At 38.9% G+C, this 21,674-nt stretch overlaps 2 protein-coding genes and 1 long non-coding RNA gene across 6 annotated transcripts; all 3 read right to left on the reverse strand.

The window, feature by feature from the left end:
- Positions 1 to 4,677: 4,677 nt before the first annotated feature.
- On the reverse strand, positions 4,678 to 6,877 carry LOC109237035. The gene is made up of 3 exons (XR_002069591.1): positions 6,051 to 6,877; positions 5,534 to 5,961; positions 4,678 to 5,385 (listed from the first exon to the last, which is right to left on the reverse strand). It is a non-coding gene; the product is annotated as an uncharacterized LOC109237035 (long non-coding RNA).
- Positions 6,878 to 9,131: 2,254 nt separating this feature from the next.
- On the reverse strand, positions 9,132 to 9,796 carry LOC109237031. The gene is made up of 2 exons (XM_019403273.1): positions 9,498 to 9,796; positions 9,132 to 9,417 (listed from the first exon to the last, which is right to left on the reverse strand). Exons 1-2 carry the CDS (start codon positions 9,794 to 9,796, stop codon positions 9,132 to 9,134), a joined length of 585 nt encoding a protein of 194 aa, XP_019258818.1.
- A 977-nt stretch (positions 9,797 to 10,773) lies between these two features.
- LOC109237037 lies at positions 10,774 to 13,977 on the reverse strand. Of its 4 annotated transcripts, none has more exons than XM_019403279.1 (2): positions 13,161 to 13,977; positions 10,774 to 12,696 (listed from the first exon to the last, which is right to left on the reverse strand). In XM_019403279.1, exon 2 carries the CDS (start codon positions 12,230 to 12,232, stop codon positions 11,567 to 11,569), a length of 666 nt encoding a protein of 221 aa, XP_019258824.1. In that variant the 5' UTR covers positions 12,233 to 12,696; positions 13,161 to 13,977; the 3' UTR covers positions 10,774 to 11,566. The 4 variants fall into 4 exon arrangements, with proteins under 4 accessions (XP_019258824.1, XP_019258823.1, XP_019258822.1 ...); XM_019403278.1 differs by having other exon boundaries at positions 10,774 to 12,703; XM_019403277.1 differs by having other exon boundaries at positions 12,948 to 13,977.
- Positions 13,978 to 21,674: the final 7,697 nt, after the last annotated feature.

Below are 21,674 nucleotides of genomic sequence, written 5' to 3' on the forward strand. Positions count from 1 at the left end.
GGATATAAAACCATAGGGAGGAGCTTCAAGGAAACATACTTACCTGGACGGGGTCAATGGGTGATCAATAAAACCTATGGCCTAGGTTGGTGACCTCCATTGCACTTTGGAGGGGTGCCCGCCTAAGGTCGGCCCAAGTGGCCGAGCCTATGTCATAATTTGTGGTAGCGGGGGCCAGCGTTCGCGCGGCTCCTACCCAATTCTTCAACAAAGTTGTGATTCGTTGAGTTCCTAGTTACTAATCTATGCAAATGTTTGTAATATATTTGTACCTGTAAATAAATGAGAGTGTTCTGTTGAACTCCTTGGTAATTCAGATTTTACATAATGATATATATAACACTATTTGCTGTACCAGTTGTTTGCCTTTGAGGATGGAATTACTTGGTCTATTGCTGAAAATTTATTCTAATTACTTTTAGCCTTTTCCTTCCCATTATTTTCGTCTTGCTCATAGGGATGGCGAAATTCCACTTTAGACAAAATGCCTTTCATTAAGAACTATGATGTCCACTTTAGACAAAATGCCTTTCATCAAAAACTATGATGTCAATAAGATACATTACACACCAAATATTAGGTTGACTATGAAGGCTAGTACACGATTTTTGTAATTATCAAGAAAACAAGAAGCAGTTAGAGAGTAACTTTTATGTATCGGAGATCAACAGCTATAAACTCAATGATTAAAAACTATTGTCGATCACATTTACAGTCTCTTCCAAGCACTCTTTCCACATGCCATAGCTATATTTCAATGAGGTTGCATATTCAAGTAGGCGGATCTAGAATTCAAATTTATGAGTTTTGGATTCTAGAAAAGGTATCTTAATGGATTCAGGATAATTATCTATACATATTAAGTGGATTTCTTAACACAAATGCAAAGTTTTGGCTGAAGCTACTGGTTCTGACAAACCGTAACTAGAACTCCAGCTCCGCCGGAATGATTAGGAGGAAATGACCCCTGAACATATGTAGGTTCTTTGGGTGTGTTTGGTACGAAGGAAAATATTTTCCTAGAAAATGTTTTCATGGAAATGAGTGGTTTTATCATTTATTTTCCCTTGTTTGGTTGGTGAGTGGAAAACTTTTTTCCGAAAAATATTTTCTATTGTTTGGTTAGAGAGTAGAAATAAATTTTAGGAAAGGAACTACTGTGCTGCTTTAATTTTTACGCAAAACAACGTTGAAATATCTATAACTATAAAGAAATACTCTTTTTGGTTGACAAAAAAAAGTACTCTTTCTACAACATGAAAATAAAGTAATCATTTTATTGAAATAAATGAAAATACTTATTTTACATCATAAAAAGAAAATACTCATTTTATCGAAATGAAAGAAAATACTTTTTTATATCATGAAAAGAAAATACTCATTTGTTGAAATGAAAAAAAAAACTATCTATAACATGAAAAGAAAGTACTATTAATAATATTTTTATAAAGGATGGGGGTGGATGGCGAGGGTGGGGGTGGGGTGGGGATTGGGGTGGGGGTGAGGGTGGATAGGGTGGGATGGGGGTGGGGTGCGTAGGTTGGGTGTGGGGGTTGGTGGTGATGGGAATAGGGTTGGGAAGGTGGAAAAAGAGTTTTGGAAAATGTTTTTCCTTCTCTTGATAAGGAAAGTACTTTCCTCCAATTGGAGGAAAATGTTTTCCAAAACATTTTAGCCAACCAAACATGGAAAAATTGAAAAATATTTTCCGTAAAATGTTTTCCTTCATACCGAACACACCCTTTGTGTTAAGGCGGGCAAACAGGCCGAGCCCGGGCCTAAACGGGCCTCGTGGGCCGGTCCTAAGTGGGCCGGTCCTATCTGGGCCCGAGCTTAAACGGTCCCGGGCTTCGTAGGCTTTTGGAGTTAACCAGACCGGGACCACAAACTAATGGTCCCGGGCTAAGTGGGCCGGACCCGGGCCTAAACGGGCCTAAGTGGGTCTGGCCTATTTTTTTTATCTAAGGTAATTTCTTGTAAATTATATAGCTTAATATATATATATATATACGAATGTCTGGAGAACGCGCAAGACAACTCTTTATATGCCTCCTTAAACAGCCTGTGCCCTCCAACTTTGGACGATGAGTGTAGACCGACCACAGTTCTTGCACTTTATTATGTAAACTTCCTCATTTTCTTCTACCATATTAAAGTATTCCAAAACAAATGGGCGCACTCTAGAATCACCGGGCATGATTTAACTTGAATTAAGAATTTGAGTTTGAGAAATGAGAGAAGAGTGAAGACTTGAATACTTCAATTTGAGTTTGAGAAATGAGAGAGATTGACGGTTTTGTGAAAAAAATAAAAGAATGAGGGGGTATTTACAGTTGAAAAAAGAGAAAAATATAATTATAAAAAGTTTGGGGTTAAAATAAAGGGGGGGGGGGGGGGGTTAAATGGCTATTTTACAAAGCCCAAACGACTATATTTGCAGGCCAAACGGCCATATTTTAAATGACCCAACGGTCAGATTTTTCGTGGAATTTTTTTTTTTAAAATGTAGCCGTTGTGCCCGTTTGGGACCGGTTGAACCGGCCCACTTTGTGTTAAACTATGCGAATTCAACCAATAACTTTACTCCTAAGGTTCCCAACAAAACGTAAGATCTCTGCATTGAGCCAAGGAACTACATCCCGTCACTTTTGAGTTTTACTACAAAAGTGAGTCGGAATACCTTATTTTAGAGTTTTTTGAATTGAGAAAAAATGATGATTTGACCACCGAAACGAGCAATAGAAGATATCCACTTCATGTCAACCCCTTGTATCGGGTGTTAGCTCACTAAAATAATGAGGGGACACAATTTTTGGTGGGACAGGTGGGCTCCAATGGAGGTTTAAGCTTTAAAAAGGGGGAGGGGGGACCCTATTTTTGTTTTTGTCCGCGAGGAAGAAGACTCTGTCTTTTCAACTTCAGACGTAGCGCATCCCGTATATTCGCTATAGCTATACTTTGACCCACATTTAAAAATCAGGCATAACGCATTGGTTGCATGCATTTTACCTTAACGGACAAACGTGTCGTTAAGGTATAGCGCATGGGTATACATAAAATGATCACATGTTGATTTTTCACCTATTTTTGTACTTTGAGTCCAAAAATACCATACTTTGGTTCCGGACTCAAGGTTTTCTGCTACTTTGTCTTAATCAGAACTTGGAAAAGCAAGTGTAGTTAAAACAAATTTGTTAGTGGTTCAATATAGATTCTTTTTACTAAAACAGCCCATCTTTTGACTTTTGAACCCAATGATAAGACGCTCACTTCTCCATAGCTACACCAAACTGGTTACCATACTGGCAATAGAGGACTTAAAAGAACAGAACTGAGTTTGTACTACAAGATGACATTTTTCATTGTAGTAGTAACACTAGGATCTAAAGACTGCTTATCCCATTCCCAATTGAGAGGACTTGCAGAAAATTATGACAGCTCCTATGCATTTATAGAAGCAGAATAGCTTTTAAATAAGAGATTATCCTTCCTTTAGTCATACCACTCTAACGCCCTGAAATTGAAGAGAATCAGAGCACAGAGCTTATATGAATCAAACATGGAAGGATACTGAACAGTAATTAAATTAAAGTCGATTCTATAAGAAGAAGAAGTATACTTTGATGTCCCACAGTTCGATAAAACCTGATGGAGGAAGAATGAGTCCCACATCGAAAGTGAAAACGTTAGTCAAAACTTGCTGCTACATATAAAAAGGCAGCTACAAGGAGTATTGAAACTCACGCAGCCACGCAGTGAGCTCAAAGCGAACTATTCTTTCGCCTTTTACTAAAGAATACCGTGTGCGTGCTGCATTTAGTGGCATACGCTTATTTTTGGAGGGGTTCTCTTCTTTGAGTTCCCCCTACAATTCAATTTTAAGTTTTTTATGTTTAATTAGCTCTAGGTAATATATAAGAAGATCATGGAGAAAAATTAAATGAAGATTCTAGTTAAGAAAACTAATGTTCATTACTACTACCGTCTTTACGTGTACTAAGGCTGCAACACGCGAGTACTCTTTTCTTTTCTTTTTTTTAATGAAAATTCATAATTTTTTTTGCAGTTTAGTTTTTATAACGTATATAATAACCCTGTTACAACTGTTAAAGTATACTGATAAATAATGTATTTTGAAAGACTTTCCCTATAGATTTGCTTACTTTGTTAATATCAGCTCCATAAATGCCACACCTAGTATTGAGCATTTCGAGTGTTTGTTCTCCATAAACGCAAAATGTCCCTCATCGGCTGACACAAAGAAAACTGAGGATCAGGAGGGGTATAAAATCATTGCAAGGAGCAACCATGAAACATACTTACCTGGACGGGGTCAATGGGCGATCAATAAGGCCCATGGCCTAGGTTGGTGACCTCCATTGCACTTTGGAGGGGTGCCAGCCTAAGGTCGGCCCAAGTGGTCGAGCCTACGTCATAATTTGTGACAGCGGGGGCCTGCGTTCGCGCGGCCCCTATCCAATTCTTCAACAAAAGTTTGGCCCTGTTTTCTAGTTCGATTAATAATTTAAGAGGCTCTTTCGATTACCTGTTTGAATCACGAATTTAAACTAGAGCATAAGATGTAAAGAAATTCAATACCAAACTCCTCTTTCGATTAAGCAAAATAATAAATAACACCACAATACAAATTAAAACTCCATCAATTAATTTCAACAATTATCAAGAATCGAATCCCTAATCAAGTTATCAAAACACCGTATCTGTCAACACCCTAATGGGATTTACTCCATAGCTATAAGAAAATCATCTCAATAAGGTTTAAACACAAAGAAGAAATCAACGACAATGATTCGATACAAACTCCCGTATTGCACCGATCGTTGGTTGAAATCTTGATGAATTCTTGAGTCTTCTTGCCTTGGTTGGTTCTCCAATCTATCGTAGGTCAAAAGTCCTTCAGAAAACGTGTTTCCAATGTATTTATACTAAGTAGGAATGAACCCGGATGAAACTACCCTCTTTGAGCCAAAGTGGAAACCCAACAAACTTTTTGCACTTCACGCGTCGCATCAGTGTTGTTTACTCAGTTGCAAACTCTCTGAACACCGTGTGTTTGACAGAATTTTGCCTTAGCGCGCCGCACCATGCGTTGAAGGTCGCGTCGCAGTAGTGCATTTTCTTGTCGGACCAAAAATACCCGGTCTATGAACTTGTCAAACTTTTGACGCATATTTGCACTAATGCGTTTGTGCGTCGCCTTAGTCCATTTGTTCTGGCCCTTGCACTTTCTTCCCACTTTCGTATGCAACGCCTGTCCAAGAGCCCCGGATGCGATCCCTGTTTAATTCTATGGATTTTACTCATACTTCAAAGCTTCAATTATCGATTTAGCTCTAATTTATCCTTTTAACTCGGAATCATTTCCTGCAAGGCATAAACACGTAATATGTGCAGATCACCATCATTTAAGCTCAAACACACGTATAATGCAGTAATTAGTGTGTAAACTACGGCTAAAACACGAGTTTCTAGCCTAACATCACTGGTCAGAATGATTAGCTAGTGCAAATACCTTCAAAGAAGAAGCACCAAAAATTCCAGTTTGACCTGTGGATGGATTGATTAGCAACGCCTCCATAAAGATAGTAAATTAAAGGAAAGACTCCAATAGGAATATGGGAAAGTTTTTCTACTCCATTGTTTTAATATCAGAACTTGGAAAAAGCTAATTTTGCTAACACACATTTCTAAGCCGCACAAGATAGATTCTTTTTACTAAAATCGCCCACATTTTGACTTTGAAGCAAATGATAGGATCGTTACTTCCCTAGCTATACCAAACTGCTTAGATTGGTGGCAGTAGACAATTCTTTTTACTAAGATCTTTGCATTGGAGCACAAAGTTTGCAGCAATATATTGTTATCTGTGCTGCGCCAAGAATGCAGAAAGCAAATTAACGACGTCCAGGAATCACCATAATTATCCAAATGCCCAGTACCCTAAGAAGAAGAAAGCAAGTTATGGTTAACAATATGATAATGCAGAGGCGAAATGCAACATATGGATGGTGGATAACTGGTTTTCATACCAAAAGTAGTCAGAACAGAACACTTCCAACAAGCCCATAGCTTATAACAACTTTGTCCATCTTATAACAAAACAAAAAATTGTGAACTTGAGTTCATCACCAAACCCTGCAGCATCAACTCATTTTTATTGGCTTGCGGAATCTTAGCTCCAGGTATATATTGTTCCTTACACTTCTCAATGCCGTACTAATGCCAACTCAAAACCAGCTGCTTTGTTTACTTATTCTGCCAATTGGTCCTTATTATAAGCTTAAAAACTAAACCTGCACTGGAAATTCAATATATAAAGTACAACACCATCCTGTGGACATTTAGTCGATAAGATTGTTAGCATGTATTTCTTCAGAATCACCAAAAACTAAAGCGAATCAGAGCTTAAATGAATCAAATGATGAAGGAAATGCAAAAGTCGCTTCTATTTGAAACATGAAGATTGTCACATAACATAAGTGAAGGAATGGTGAAGCAACTGAAATTTTGATGCCTCAAATTTCAATAAAACCCGACGGAGGGAAAGGAGTGAGTTGAGTCCCACATCGAAAGTGGAAGAGTATGCCAGAACTTGCTGTTACATATAAAATGGCAGCTGTGAAGAGCAGCAAAGTTCACGCAGCCACGCAGTGAGCGCAGAGCGAACTATTCTTTCGCCTTTTACTAAAGAATACCGTGTGCGCGCTGCACTCAGTGGCATACGCCTATTTTTGGAGGGGCTCTCTTCTTTGAGTTCCCCCTACAATTCTAGTTTTAACCTTTAGTGAGATGTTTGATAGGTTTACTAGTTGAAGAAATAAGTGGAATGATTTGGGGCTCTGCGTAAGTTTTCAGAACGGAAATGAACATCACTTATTAAACTAAACTTCTTTCTTCTGGAAACTGGATGTCGTACAATCTGTTTATATCTACCAGGCGTGCTATATAAATGAAAAACAAGCAGAAAGTGGATGACTCACTCTTACTGTACTTACCAAACAGGGGAAAATAAATTCAAAATGTCCCTCATCGGCTGAAACAAAGAAAACTGAGGATCAGGAAGGGTATAAAATCATTGCAAGGAGCTACAATGAAACATACTTACCTGGATGGGGTCAATGGGCGATCAATAAGACCCATGTCCTAGGTTGGTGACCTCCATTGCACTTTGGAGGGGTGCCCGCCTAAGGTCGGCCCAAGTGGTCGAACCTACGTCATAATTTGTGGTAGCGGGGGCCTGCGTTCGCGCGGCCCCTACCCAATTCTTCAACCAAGTTATTTATTCTCAAGCTACTGCTTCTATTATTTTGCATGGCCCAGAGTCAAGCGATAAACTTTTTTGCATTGGGCACTTAGTTCCAAAACATTCTTATGTGGCATTTCATCGATCAGCTTGGGAGCATCTATTACAACAAACTAAACTGAACCTTGGAACGAAGAAGGAATGGGGATTGCCAAAAAATTTCTAAGGCTTAGAAAGTTTTGTTGAGCGAAAGGAAGAGGTGAATTCCGCTGGAAAGAGAGGGTAGGGCCGCACCCCCAACCGTTTTTGTATATAAATATAAAATAGGCGTCACCGAGGAAGCTGTGATTATGTTTTAATTTTCTGAACAAAAATAAGCAAATGTATTACCTCAATCGATCTGCTCTCTTGCGTGGTATATAGGAATCAATTTTCTTCTTTGTCTTGTCTAAAATTGTGACTTTTTACATCAGAATTTATTTCCTTGTAACTAGCTACAATCTTAAAATAAAACCATTTTTGGAGACTTTTCATTAATAGTATAACTCAGAAAGAGGTAATAATAAGTGGCCAAGTATTCAGATGGTGGAGTGCAGCTCCACTGTTTTCCTAGTATAGGAAATTAACCATTGGGTTGTCCTTGTGAGAATCTCATGTTTTCGAAAAATTTTATTTTGTGTCTCGTACAACTGACACTAGTTGTATGAGACATTGGTACATGCTTCGCCTAGTATAGGAAATTAACCATTGGGTTGTCCTTGTGAGAATCTCATGTTTTCTGACCAAATATAAAAGCCGATCTAGTTCTGTTTATACTTTCGGCTGAGTTTCCACATAGCAGAATGCCGTTCTTCAAGAATTTTGATATCAATAGTGGGGTATCGCGTCAAATAAATGGTTTCGTTGACTGTTGGACGGTGAAAACCAGCATTGATTTGAACGGGGTTATTTTGACACAGATAAGACACTATGACATCCATCTCAATCACATCCTACCATGATTTCCCAACCTGGTAGAGGCAATCAGGGGCTGATGTAGTGTTTGAGTACGGGGTTATTTTGAACCCATCACTTTTAATGCGAAACAATGTGTATAGAATTCACTAAAATTGCAACAAATAGTAGATACGAATCCATAACTTTAAAAATATAATAGTTCAATACTAAAATCTTAAAAGATTGAACCAATAGAATTTAAATTGCGGATCCGTCCCTAGAGGCAATTAACTTGGCCCAAGTTATACTATAGCGTTGAACCTTTATTTACTGTGTACATCATATTAACAAGCCCCATCGCATCATCTTTTCGAGCTTGTGGAGCAACCTGAGATTCATCATAATTTCCCAAACCTCAAATATATAAATGGGGAGATAAGTGAGTCCTCGTAAGAGGCAGGAAGTAAAAGATCACCAGTTAAGTTGAAGGAGCTCAGCATTGAGCAGCATCATAAAGTTACTAAAACTTGGTGGAATATGGCAGCAAGTCTTTTCTTATAATCATTTTCTCGTAATGACCTTTTTCATGACAGGATTGATCCAACCTGCGGAAGTTGAAGAGAAAAAGGAGGAATATCTAACATTTAACTGTCCTATAACATCATAAACTAAGGCAAGTCCACTACAATTGGTTACACTTTAAATAGCAAAACCAATTTATGAAATATGGTATCACCATTTGTGACAAACTAATGAAGTGATGATCGTCTTGTAACTCAGACATAAAGTTCCCCCATCATAACTAAAATACTGAAAATGATATGACCGCAAATAGTTGATCACATGCTAATCTAGGATACACATTCATTGATGAATACATCATCCTCTGGTGGAACCTTTCTACTTCTCATTGTCAGAGAAACGTCTAGCATCAGTAACTAATAGAATGCAAGAAGAACAGATTGTTTCTATAGGTAAATGACTTATTCTCCGCACCAATGCACCACAAATGGCCTTGTACTTCTAGGTCGCCTTTCATTCCTGCAATTTCCCATACAAACTTGAAAAGCCCCAGAACTCTGCTTAGCTGTTTTACCCCCCTCTGCAGTATATTCTGCTCAGTGGATGTTAAAATCTTTCCCATGCATAGACGGAATTTATCCCCGTGACCAATGGCATAAAGTCCTCCACAAACTTCAACTTCAATATCCCAGATGCTACCATAAAGATAATAAAGAAGAAGTGTGAAGACACATCGTGATGAGTGGCCCAATGTCTTAGTCAACTTCTTGTGCACTAAACTCTCCTGGTGGCGAGTTTCTTATATCGAGTGCTTTTGTCTATGAGAACATCCCTAATCTGATAAAGCCCTTCTTTCATAACCTCAAGCTTCTTGACCTCCGAAGTTAATTTTGTCTCTTCACTCAAACAATTAGTAAGGTCGAGAAACATTTCAAGAACATCTTCCCACTTGTGAGAAGTGGGTGACTCTGCACCTTTTGCGGGTGCAAGGTGCATCCATGAAGTGGATTCAGGGTCATAAGAAGTGGCACTTTCTAAAAGCTTTTGACAAGTTGTAACTATTTGCTGCGCCATTTTAATTTCTTTACTTGGGCAGTTGCGATTTAGAAAATCCATCTCAGTTTTCAGCCCATTCAATATCTCTTCAAGTGCCCTTGTCCATATCGGGTACTTTGTGACCTGTGCACATACGATTGCCTGACAAGCTTCTTTTGTTGAGCAGACACATTCAAGAAGTTTGACACTTTTGTCAGGGAATCAATTGTAGTCGATTCCCTCTCGCTAGCTTTACTGAAATACACAGGCTGGTCATATTGTGAATCAGCTAATGCTTCCAGCACATTCTTCTTCATCATTTCTTGCACTGACGGACACCCAATAAATGTCCTAGCCAGTGATTTAAAAGTAGACATCTTTTGTTCCAAGCTCTCATCATAAACTCTCGCGCGCGGTCACTAACATTGACTAGCTTACCATCAACTAAGCCACATGCTTTAGCACGTGGCTCATTTTTGTTAATTTTGAGAAAGCAAAGGCTCCTCCTGGTCTTCTTCTGGACAATGATAAAACCGCATGACTCCACTTTTGCTGGCTATCAAAACCTTAGCTCGAGGTATAAGGTTCCTCGTACTACTGAATGCCATTGTAAGGCAAACTTAAAGTAAATATAAACCATGCAATTTAATCGACCGACAACTGCTATATGATCTGCTTATGCTAATTGGGTCCTCCATTATGCAATTAAACACCAACCTGGATCAGAAATTCAAGATATATAGTCCAAACCATTCTGTGCCGCATTTCGTCGATCAGCTGGTTAGCATATACCTTTTCGCAATCACCGACAAGCTGAAGCGAAATCGAATACTCCCTCTGTACCAGTTCATGTGAACCCTATTTCCTTTTTGGTCCGTTCTAAAAAGAACGACCCATTTCTAAATTTGAAAATAATTTAGCTTAAGTTTACAATTCTACAAGCTTTTATAACCATACAAACACTCTGGGCCCCATTTTAACTTGTTTAGGACCACAAATTCCAAAAGTTTTCATTTTTTCTTAAACTTTGTGCCAGTCAAACAGGTTCACATAAATTGGAACGGATGGAATTTTAGATTTCAAAACATACATAACCACATAAGTTGTTTTTATTTTAAAACATGTAAATTTTCAACCATATAGTAATTAACTGCAGGACAGGTGAAGAAGGTGAAGAACTAGAAGAAGACAGAAATAAAATTTGAAGCCTTAAGGTGAAAAAAGAGTGATGGGCGTACCACATCGAAAAGAAAGAGTAAATCCAGACTTTGTTACAATATAAAGAGGGATGCACTGGCTACTGTAAAGCTGACGCAGCCACGCAGTGAGCACACAGCGAACTATTCTTTCGCCTTTTACTAAAGAATACCGTGTGCGCTCTGTATTCAGTGGCATATACCAATTTTACTGAGGGATATCATCTTAAGCATTTTTTCTTCTGGTTATTTTCATCAGCTCAGAAATGAACTACAGGTGATCCTGAACTGTCTTTACAATGTACTTACTGCAACATAGGAGTACTGTTTTATTGTTTAATGTATACTAGTATTGGCTAGGAGCTGTAAATAGTTTTGACATAGTGCCCAAATATGTTACTTCCCCTTTTTTGAAAAATTAAAATTAAAATATTTTTGCAAGAGTTTAATTTTGGGAATCTTACGTAATTGTACCAAGTAAGTCCTAACTTATCAACCTCTAGTCATTAATCATATACTTATCAAAACTAGTCAACCACATACAAATTGAAAACCCAAATAAATAAGGTTATTTCTTTTCAAGAATCTCATGCAAAAATTTCCTTCCATATTTTTAAGCGTGACCAGCAACATTAAATGCAAGACAGAAAGGAAATTCATGAATGAGGTAGCAAACAAGGTGATGTAATACAAAAAATGTATACAAGCTGATAAAGCCCTGAGAACATCCAATGCTTTTGTCTATGAGAACATCCCTAATCTGATAAAGCCCTTCTTTCATAACCTCAAGCTTCTTGACCTCCGAAGTTAATTTTGTCTCTTCACTCAAACAATTAATAAGGTCGAGAAACATTTCAAGAACATCTTCCCACTTGTGAGAAGTGGGTGACTCCGCGCCTTTGGCAGGTGAGAGGCGCATCCATGAAGTGGATTCAGGGTCATAGGAAGTAGCACTTTCTAAAAACTTTTGACTAGTTGTAACTATTTGCTGCGCCATTTTAATTTCTTTACTTGGGCAGTTGCGATATAGAAAATCTCTCTCAGATTTCAGCCCATTTAATATCTCTTCAAGTGCCCTTGTCCATATCGGGTACTTTGTGACCTGTGCACATATCGAGTGCCTCACAAGCTTCCTTTGTTGAGCAGACACATTCAAGAAGTTTGACACTTTTGTGAGGGAATCAATGGTAATTGATTCCCTCTTGCTAGCTTTACTGAAATACACGGGCTGGTCGCATTGTGCATCAGCTAATGCTTCCATCACATTCTTCTTCATCATTTATTGCATTGACGGACACCCAATAAAGGTCCTAGCCAGCAATTTAAAAGTAGACATCTTTTGTTCCAAGCTCTCGTCATAAACTCTCGCGCGGTCATTAACATTGACTAGCTTACCATCAACTAAGTCCACATGCTTTAGCACGTGCTTCATTTTTGTTAATTTTGAGAAAGCTTTGTCATGTCATAAAACCGCATCACTCCACTTTTGCTGGCTATCAAAATCTTAGCTCGAGGTATAAGGTTCCTCGTACTATTCAATGCCAATGTAAGGCAAACTTAAAGTAAACATAAACCATGCAATTTAATCGACCGAGAACTGCTATGAGATCTGCTTATGCTAATTGGGTCCTCCATTATGCAATTAAAAACCAACCTGGATCCGAAATTAAAGATATTTAGTCCAAATCATTCTGTGCAGCATTTCGTCGACCAGCTTGTGAGCATATATTTCTTCACAATCACCTACACACTTAAGCGAAATAGAATATTACATTACAAATCATGCAGAACCGCATAAGTTGTTTATATTTTGAAACATGTAAATTTTCCACCATATAGTAATTGTAGGACTGGTGAAGAAGGAGAAGAACAAAAGAAGAATATGAGAGAAATATACTTAGAAGCCTTGAGGGAAAAAAGAGTGATGCGCATACCACATCGAAAATAAAGAGTAAAACCAGACTTTATTACAATATAAAAAGGGAAGCACTGACGATTGAAAAACTCCAAATTATGCAATCTCCAAAGTATGCAGACAGGTACAACGTTTCACATGGTCGTATACTTTTTTCCCATCTTCCTTCCCAGCCAGCTACTGATAGCACCTCTTAGATTGGATAGTCGGATTGATTGTAGCTACGGTTTAAAAGAATTGGGTAACTTTTGTTGATAAAAATAAAATAAGAACAGGAATTAGAATCATGTACCTGCTACGTAGGAGAGTAGAATCACAATCCAAAAAATTACCCCTAAGTCCAACTTTGATTCTCTTGGAATACAAAATTTAGTTCCACCAACTAAATACCTTTCTTTATGTGTGTTTTGCAAAAAGAAGAAGAGAAATCTTCTCTGTTAAGGAATAAGAAGATTAATGAGAAAGGGAGAGTAATTTCTTTTTTGTTGTTCCTTCTTACCCATCCGAAGAAGAAGACCAAAATCAGTTTATAAAGATAAAGAAATTAACTGCTATAGCAAAACTGCTCTCAACTAAACCTAAATCGTATAGTAACTTCTTCAAAGAAGTTATTTTATTTCAAAATTGTATCTCTCCCCAAATGGATTGGATCAACCCATATAGAACAACCCGGTATCCGAATTTAGTACCTAACAACTTTCAAGGTTACAAGACTTTTATGATAATTGTACATGAGAGATTGATGCAAATCCATCCTTAACCATCTCAAATCATTTCCTTTTGAACTCTGAAATAACCTGCTATTGCAAATGCTTTAGGATGAAAAGAGTTGGAAGATACGGGGCAACAATTAAAGAATGTGAACACTGAATAGAAAAGGAACATCTAAATTTCTTTTAGTCCTCTTTGTCTTGGAATGATCTATTCAATACTCTTCGGTTTAAAGTGCTAGTATTTCTTAAGAAAAAAATAGCATGGTCAAATAGTTCATAATTTTGTTCACAAACAGGCAAAAGATGCACATAAACATGAAAAAATTAGAACGTCTGTCAGAATCCTGTTGGTAGTAGATGAATACCAAGACTAACGATCAAGTGACTTCTCCATTTACTTTTGCTTCTAAAAAGGAGGGGCATATGAGTTGCTTAAGACATTATAAAAACACCCTATAAAGAAAGATCTAGGGGCAAAAAAAATTCGCAATATTGTGAAAAACTGCAATTACAGAGTCCTAGTAGTTAAAAAGATAAATAGAGGCCAAAGCAAACTACCAAAAATGAGTCTCTAGTTACAGAACCGTCAATGTCATTAGGTGCATGAGCAGAATGGGAATGCAGAGTAAATCTAATGATATATGTACCTAAATTTCAATAGGATAATCACGATCTAACGACAGAATTTTGGCGAAGACTTCACATAAACACACTATGAAAATCAGTACTGGTATTATAGAAACACAATAACAAAATAAATTAGCTTCCTATACAATTTAAGTACCAATTATTATTTCAAAAAGGTCCATCCCGGCTTATTTCAAAGAGTATCTATTTCAATAGGACCACAATTCAATAATATAATCTTGCAAAGACCTCACATAACCACACCGTCAAAATTAATGACAATATGAGAAGCCATTTCGGCACAGAGAAACAAAATAAAAAAAATAAACACAAAAAAGAGAGGAAAAGAGTGTAGTGTTAGGACCGGAAAAAAATCAGGTGTCATGCGGAATCTAGCAAAGCAAATCTTGAGCGACGATAAATCGAACAACAAAAGAGAAATATACCAAAAGAAACACAAACATATAACGTGGTTCGGTCAACTGACCTACGTCCACGGCGGAGATGAGCAATCCACTATAATAAAAAGAGAGTACAAAATATCGAGAGAACAACCTCACGAAGAGGCAAACACAAGTGACACACTAACACTTGTCCCGTAAAGTTCTCCACTCCCAAGCCCCCTATGGCTACATTGTGGATGCTGCTGAATGAGAAGGGCGGATCCTCAATTTATAGAACTCCAAACCTTTTCCTACAGGAAAAGGTACTAGCCAAATATGGGAGATTTGTAATTTCCTTTTACAAAAAGGAAAACCCAATTAAGGTAATTATATTGCCCTTTTCCTTCAAGAGATAGGAAAACCAAATATGGTAAGAAAATTATGGCAAACACCTAACAATTCTCCCCCTTGGCCGGAATTTTCTGACAAAATAAACTTGATCCACCTTCTTCACATAGCCTTCAACAGGTCGCATCTCCAAATCTCCACCACAAAGTTTGTCTCAACGTGCGTAGCACACCGGTCAAATTTCTCAGAAAAAATCACGATTATCGTCAAATATGTTGAGGCTAGAACTGAACCTGCCAAGATGAACCTGTCTTGAATCCCGCTCTGATACCACTTGTTAGGACCGGAAAAAAATCAAGGTTTGCTTTGCTAGATTCCGTATGACACCTGATTTTTTCCCGGTCCTAACATGTAGTATACTACCTTTAAAATGTAGTATAATCGATGATTTCACTTCAAGAATTGAAGACCTGAACCTACCAAAAAGGCTAGAACATAACATCAACTATCTAAATTGTTGGTAGAAATAGATATATGATTCAAAGATGCTGGAATTCGTAAAGAATATGCTTGTTCACTTGTCGAGCTGAAATATATGAAGGCCTTGTTTTAGTACTCAAACCAAACCACATGTTATTACTCGATTAAGCTAAGAAAAATAAAAGCTAAGGAACTCTTTTCTTCACAAATAACCAAGAATTTAACCATTATATCCATATGTCCATAACTCTTACTTTGAGAACCTAAAACAATGGAAAAAAGAATCAAGTTTTTTTCTATTCCAACTCTAACACAGAATTCCACTAACTCAATAAGTTGAAAGCACCCAGTAATTTCTTTACAAAACATAGGTGAAGTACTGCTGACCTTTTGAGGAGTTTTATGTTCCCAGGGGCTCTCCGTATTCTTATTGGCTTCTTTTGTGTACAATCGATTGTCGTGAAATTGATAGAGAAAATAGTCTAATGAGCACATACATGTGCATAATAAGTTTTACAGAAAAAGTACCTTCTTTGGGAGCCAATAATAAAGCGACGAACACTGACGGAGGATTTAATTGAGCATAAGTTAATCTCTACGACAATTGATCACGCCTAACTATGCCTTATAAAAAGGGAAAAACGGTCGCTGCAAATATATTCCGGTTAACAAGTCCGGTATCGAATCCCATAGGGAATTAACCATTCAATCACAGCTATTGGACTCACAGAAATTCACGTATTCAATCATCAGAGATATTTGAGTAACAAATTGGGTGTTTATTAACTAAATATTATGTAATAAAAATGCAGTAATTAAGGACTAACTATAAACGGTTTGTAAGCAAGAATGAGAATGGTCTAAGGTTCTGATTTCCCCTCTTATCGGAATCCTTGCCGCTATGTTTGCTACAAATTTGCCTAAGTCTTCTCTATCGATCATGAGCACTCTGACTGTTGTAACTCTCTCCCGAGTAATTACCACAATATACTAGACATATTCTCCCTAATTACGCTAGCTGGCCTTAGTTACAGCTCACTTTGATCGCACCCAAGGTTTCGTTATCCCTAATCCCACCTTTAAACCCTTCGTATTGATCCCTCATATACGTTAGGAGCGGTGTTGTTCAACAACTACCTAAATATGCAGTCTCTCCCGAGTAATGCATACTAAATAGGCAACAGCCGATTGAGGGCCCTTCAATCAACAACAATCACAGTATAGTTGAACAAACAGAGAAAATTACTATGGCAAATCTATATTAACATATCAAGAAATTCATCCTCCAAGAGGTTCCATCAAAATCCTAGATTAAGAGTTTTGCTACGCATAATCGTTTTCACAATCATAATAGTAGAATTCATCATCAGTGATAAAAACAAGAGGAAGAAAGGTAAAACTCTATGCTGAATCTTCCGCCTTGCCTCTTGCCTGTTCTTGCCTTCAACAATCCTTCAAAAACCTTGATACCTTCTTTTTGGGCGAGCTGGGCTTCTTATAGGTTAAGTAGAGTTGCCCCCGAACTTACGAATTTACCCCTAAAATAAAGTTCCTCGGAGTGACGAGCGCGGCCGCAGTTGAACCGTGGTTGGACCATGCATAATGCATTCTTTTCTGCCTCTCGTGCGCGGCCTGAGCGCGGCCGCGGTTGGCCCGCGCTCCTAGAGCTCAGTTGTCTTCCATTTTTTCCTTCTTCTTTCGCGCGCACTCACCTCCGATTGGCCTTCCTTGCTCCAAATTAACTCCAAACATTGTTTAATGTCCTCATAGTTAGGACTTGCTCCTGCAAAGCACAAACTTCATAATTAGAGCCATTTGTTGTCATTTAACCTTCATATAGCAATAATGTATAGCTAAGTTGGGGCGTAAATAGTCGCTGAACACCACTGCCAGCATCTCCTTCTCGGTCACAGTGTAATTTAGCTGGGCTCCACTCAACGTTCTACTTGCGTAGTATATTGGATGCATGATTTTATCTTTTCGCTGCCCAAGAACTGCTCCCACAGCATAGTCACTAGCATCACACATCAGCTCAAACAGTTGCTCCCAGTTGGGGGCAACTATGATATGTGTTGTTACCAGTCTCTTCTTTAATTCCTCAAAAGCTACCCTACAGTCATCAGAAAACACAAAAGGGTGATCTTTTTCAAGCAATTTCCACAAGGGTTTAGCAATTTTGGAAAAATCTTTTATTAATCTCCTACAGAAACCGGCGTGCCCAAGAAAACTTCTGATTGCTTTGACAGAGGTGGGTGGTGAAAGCTTTTCTATCACGTCAACCTTTGCTCGATCCACCTCAATACCTTTACTTGACACTAAGTGCCCCAAGACTATACCTTCCTGTACCATGAAATGACACTTTTCCCAGTTGAGTACCAGATTAGTCTCGATACACCTTTTCAAAACTCTTCTCAAGTTCACATGGCAATCATCGAATGAGTTCCCCACCACCAAGAAGTCATCCATGAAAACCTCCATTATCTCCTCTACCATATCTGTAAAGATGGCCATCATGCACCTTTAGAATGTGGTGGGTACGTTGCATAGGCCAAACAGCATTCGCCGAAAAGCATAGATTCCATAAGGGCAGGTGAATGGTGTTCTCTCTATCCTCCGGGGCAATAGAAATCTGATTGTACCTCGAGTACCCATCTAGAAAGCAAAAGTGAGACCTCCCTACCAATTTATCTAGAATCTGATCAATGAATGGCGGTGGGAAGTGTTCCTTCCTGGTAGCCAAGTTTAACTTCCTGTAATCCATACAGATTCGCCAACCTGTGACTGTTCATGCAGAGATCAATTCGTTCTTCTCATTTTTCACTGCTGTCATGCCTCCCTTTTTTGGTACACATTGAACTGGGCTAACCCAGTTGCTATCAGAGATGGGAAATATGATTTCCGCATCGAACCACTTGATGACTTCTTTCTTCACCACTTCTTTCATGTTGGGGTTCAACCTTCTTTGATGTTCTCTGGAAGGTTTGTGCCCATCTTCCAGTAGAATCTTATGCATACAGAAGGTCGGGTTGATCCCCTTAATGTCTGCAATGGCCCACCCAATTGCAGTCTTGCACTCAGTTAGTACCTGCAAAAGCTGTTCTGCCTGCACATCTAACAAACTGGATGAGATAATAATAGGTAGAGATGAGTTAGGTCCTAAGAATGCATACCTAAGATGAGATGGCAGTGGTTTGAGTTCCAACTTTGGTGGCTCTTCTATTGATGGCTTAGCTGGAGGAGTTTCTCTTTCCTCTAAGTGCAAAGGCTCAAATTCGAGCTCCCTTTTCCAAAAACCTTGGCCTTCAAGAGCAAGTACCCACTCAACCAACTCTTCTCCATTAGCTTCATCTAAGTTCATGAGACAAGCTTCTATATGGTCTTTAATGTTCAGTGCCTCACCGTCCTCCTCCAAAACTACATCCACTGCATCTATCAGAGAGCAATTAGAAAATTCACTTGGTCTCCACATAGATTTCTGCACATTGAATGTTATCTCTTCATCGTTTAATTTCATCTTGAGCTCTCCAGTTTCACAATCAATTAAAGCTCTCCCAGTGGCCAAGAATGTTCTTCCCAAAATTATGGGAATTTCCTCGTCAACCCGACAGTCAAAGATGACGAAATCTGCTGGGAACACAAACTTCCCAACATGTACCAATACATCATCTAGAATCCCAGAGGGCCTCTTCACTGTTCAATCAGCCAGCTGTAGTAGCATAGACGTGGGTCTCTTCCAATGCCTCTCCTTTTATAGATAGCCAGGGGCATAAGGTTTATGCTTACTCCCAGATCACACAGTGCCTTAGCAAATGCAAAGTTACCTATTGTGCAGGGAATTGTGAAACTCCCTGGGTCAGATGGCTTCTTAGCTATGGGTCTCGTTACAACAGCACTGCAAGTCTAAGTCAGTGTAACCGTTTGGCCAAGTCTTGAAAGTCGAACTTGCGGGACATCAAGTTCCTCATCATCTTCGCATAACGAGTCATCTCCTTTAAAGCATCAATCAATGGAATGTTTACCTGAATTTGCTTCAACATCTCCAAGAATTTCTTATACTGCTCATCTTTCTGATACTTGGCCAATCTTTATGGGAATGGTGCTGGAGGTCGCTTCTTCCCTGTGATCTAATTTTTTTCTTGTTCGGGCACTGCTTCCACTGTCAGCTCCGGTGCAACCTCAGTCTCTTTCACAACCTATTCTTCTTTGTTGGTGTTCTCTTGCGCATTCTGAACCGTCACCTCAGTTAAACCTGCTGAATCATCTATCTCAATGGGTACTGGCACCAGTGTCTCAGTCGGTCTGCTTTTGCGAGCAATTTCTTGCTCCAGATCTAAGTCTCTACCATTTCAGAGTCTCACTGCCACAGCTGCTTCGGGCCCTGCTCTTTTGGATTGATTTGGGTGTCTGCAGGTAACGTCCCATGAGCACGATTATTTAGGGCCATGGAAATATGTCCTAATTGGATCTCAATATTCTTTATCGCTGACTCATATGAGTCTACTCTGCCAGCTAGTTTTCCAGTGGACCCAATCACTTGTTGCATCATTCCTTCAAGTTTAGCAAACCCATCTTCCTATCACACAATCTGTTGTTGTGGAGGTTGTTGATAAGCCTGCTGCTGATTTTGCTAGTTGTACCCTTGTTGCCTTTGGTAAGGCACCATTTGCCCCTGTGGTCGCATAGTCCCATGGTTATTGTTGTTATTACACTGCTGCTGAGCTGGTCTACATTGTTGATTCTTTTGACCCCAATTCTGACCACCTGGTCTCGGTCCCCCGTAGTTGGCCACATAATTCACGTTCTCCTGATATTATTGATTATCACCTTCAGCACTCCACGAGCAGACATATGGTTGATTAGTGCATGATGTACATAGACCCCTATTAGTTGCATCAACTATGTGTACCTGCTGCTTCTGGCCTGATTTTTCAACCTTTTTGGTGAGGATGCTCATTTATGTCAGTAAGTGGCCATATTTTTAGCTATGGAGTTAGCCGGGTCTAGAGCCACTGAGTGAACCACAATAGTGATTGGAGTAATTCTTGTTGTCCATCCTGAGTTTTGTGCCATCTTGTCAAGTAGGATCTTGCTCTCTCTGAATGTTTTGCTCAAAAATGCTCCACCTGTTGAAGCATCAACAATGGCTTTCAAAGTATCTGCTAAACCCATGTAAAATCTCTGCCCCAACATCTGCTCCGGAATACCATGATGTGGACAGTAACTAGCAGACCCTTGAATTTCTCCCACATTTCGCGTAGCGTCTCAGTTGGTTTCTGTCTAAAGCTCAATATCTCATTAATTTGCTGAGCAGTCTTGTTAGGTGGATGAAATTTGTTCAAATATTGCTTGACTAATTCCTTCCAAGTAGTGATGGAGTTGATGGGGAGTGAATTAAGCCAAGTCTGAGCTGCTCCTGTCACTGATAATGGAAACAATAGCAAACGTATTTCTTCCGGTGTCACGTTGTGTTGTCCCTGCATGGCACAGATTGACAGGAAATTCTTTAGATGCCGCTGAGGATCTTCAACGTATGACCCAGAGAATAGTCCCTTGTTCTGCAACAGATGTAGCATGTTATTTGTGATCTTGAATGAATCAACTTGTATCTGAGGGACTACAATAGCAGTTGCAAAGTTATCAGCGGCGGGTTGTGCCCAATCATATAGTGTTTCTTCTGGAACAAGAGGTGCCACACCCTGATCGTTGGTCATTCACGTTATCTCTGTTGTTTGGGTTATCGTCTTCCATGTATGGTTCAATGTTTTCGGTTGAGTTCTGTTGTTGTTTGCCTTTCCTGTTTGCACGATTCAATGCCTTGAAAACTTTCTCAGGATCTGATAATTCTTCGAGCAATTCACCAGTTCTTGAGGAGTTTCTAGGCATGCACCTGTAACAACCACGAATACAAACGTTAGAATTTCAATGGTCAGTTTAAATTGAAGAAAATTGACTACATTAAAAAAATTTGCACTTCTTTTTAACTGCAATCAATAAACCGTTAATCCCCCGGCAACGACGCCAAAATTTGATCACGCCCAACTATGCCTTATAAAAAGGAAAAAGCGGTCGCTGCAAATATATTCCGATTAACAAGTCCGGAGTCGAATCCCATAAGGAATTAACCTATCAATCACAGCTGTTGGACTCACAGAAATTCATGTATTCAATCTTCAGAGATATTTGAGTAACAAATTGGGTGTTTATTAACTAAATATTATGTAATAAAAATGCAGTAATTAAGGACTAACTATAAAC

Source organism: Nicotiana attenuata, unplaced genomic scaffold (assembly GCF_001879085.1).
Source record: "Nicotiana attenuata strain UT unplaced genomic scaffold, NIATTr2, whole genome shotgun sequence".
Classification (NCBI taxonomy): domain Eukaryota; kingdom Viridiplantae; phylum Streptophyta; class Magnoliopsida; order Solanales; family Solanaceae; genus Nicotiana; species Nicotiana attenuata.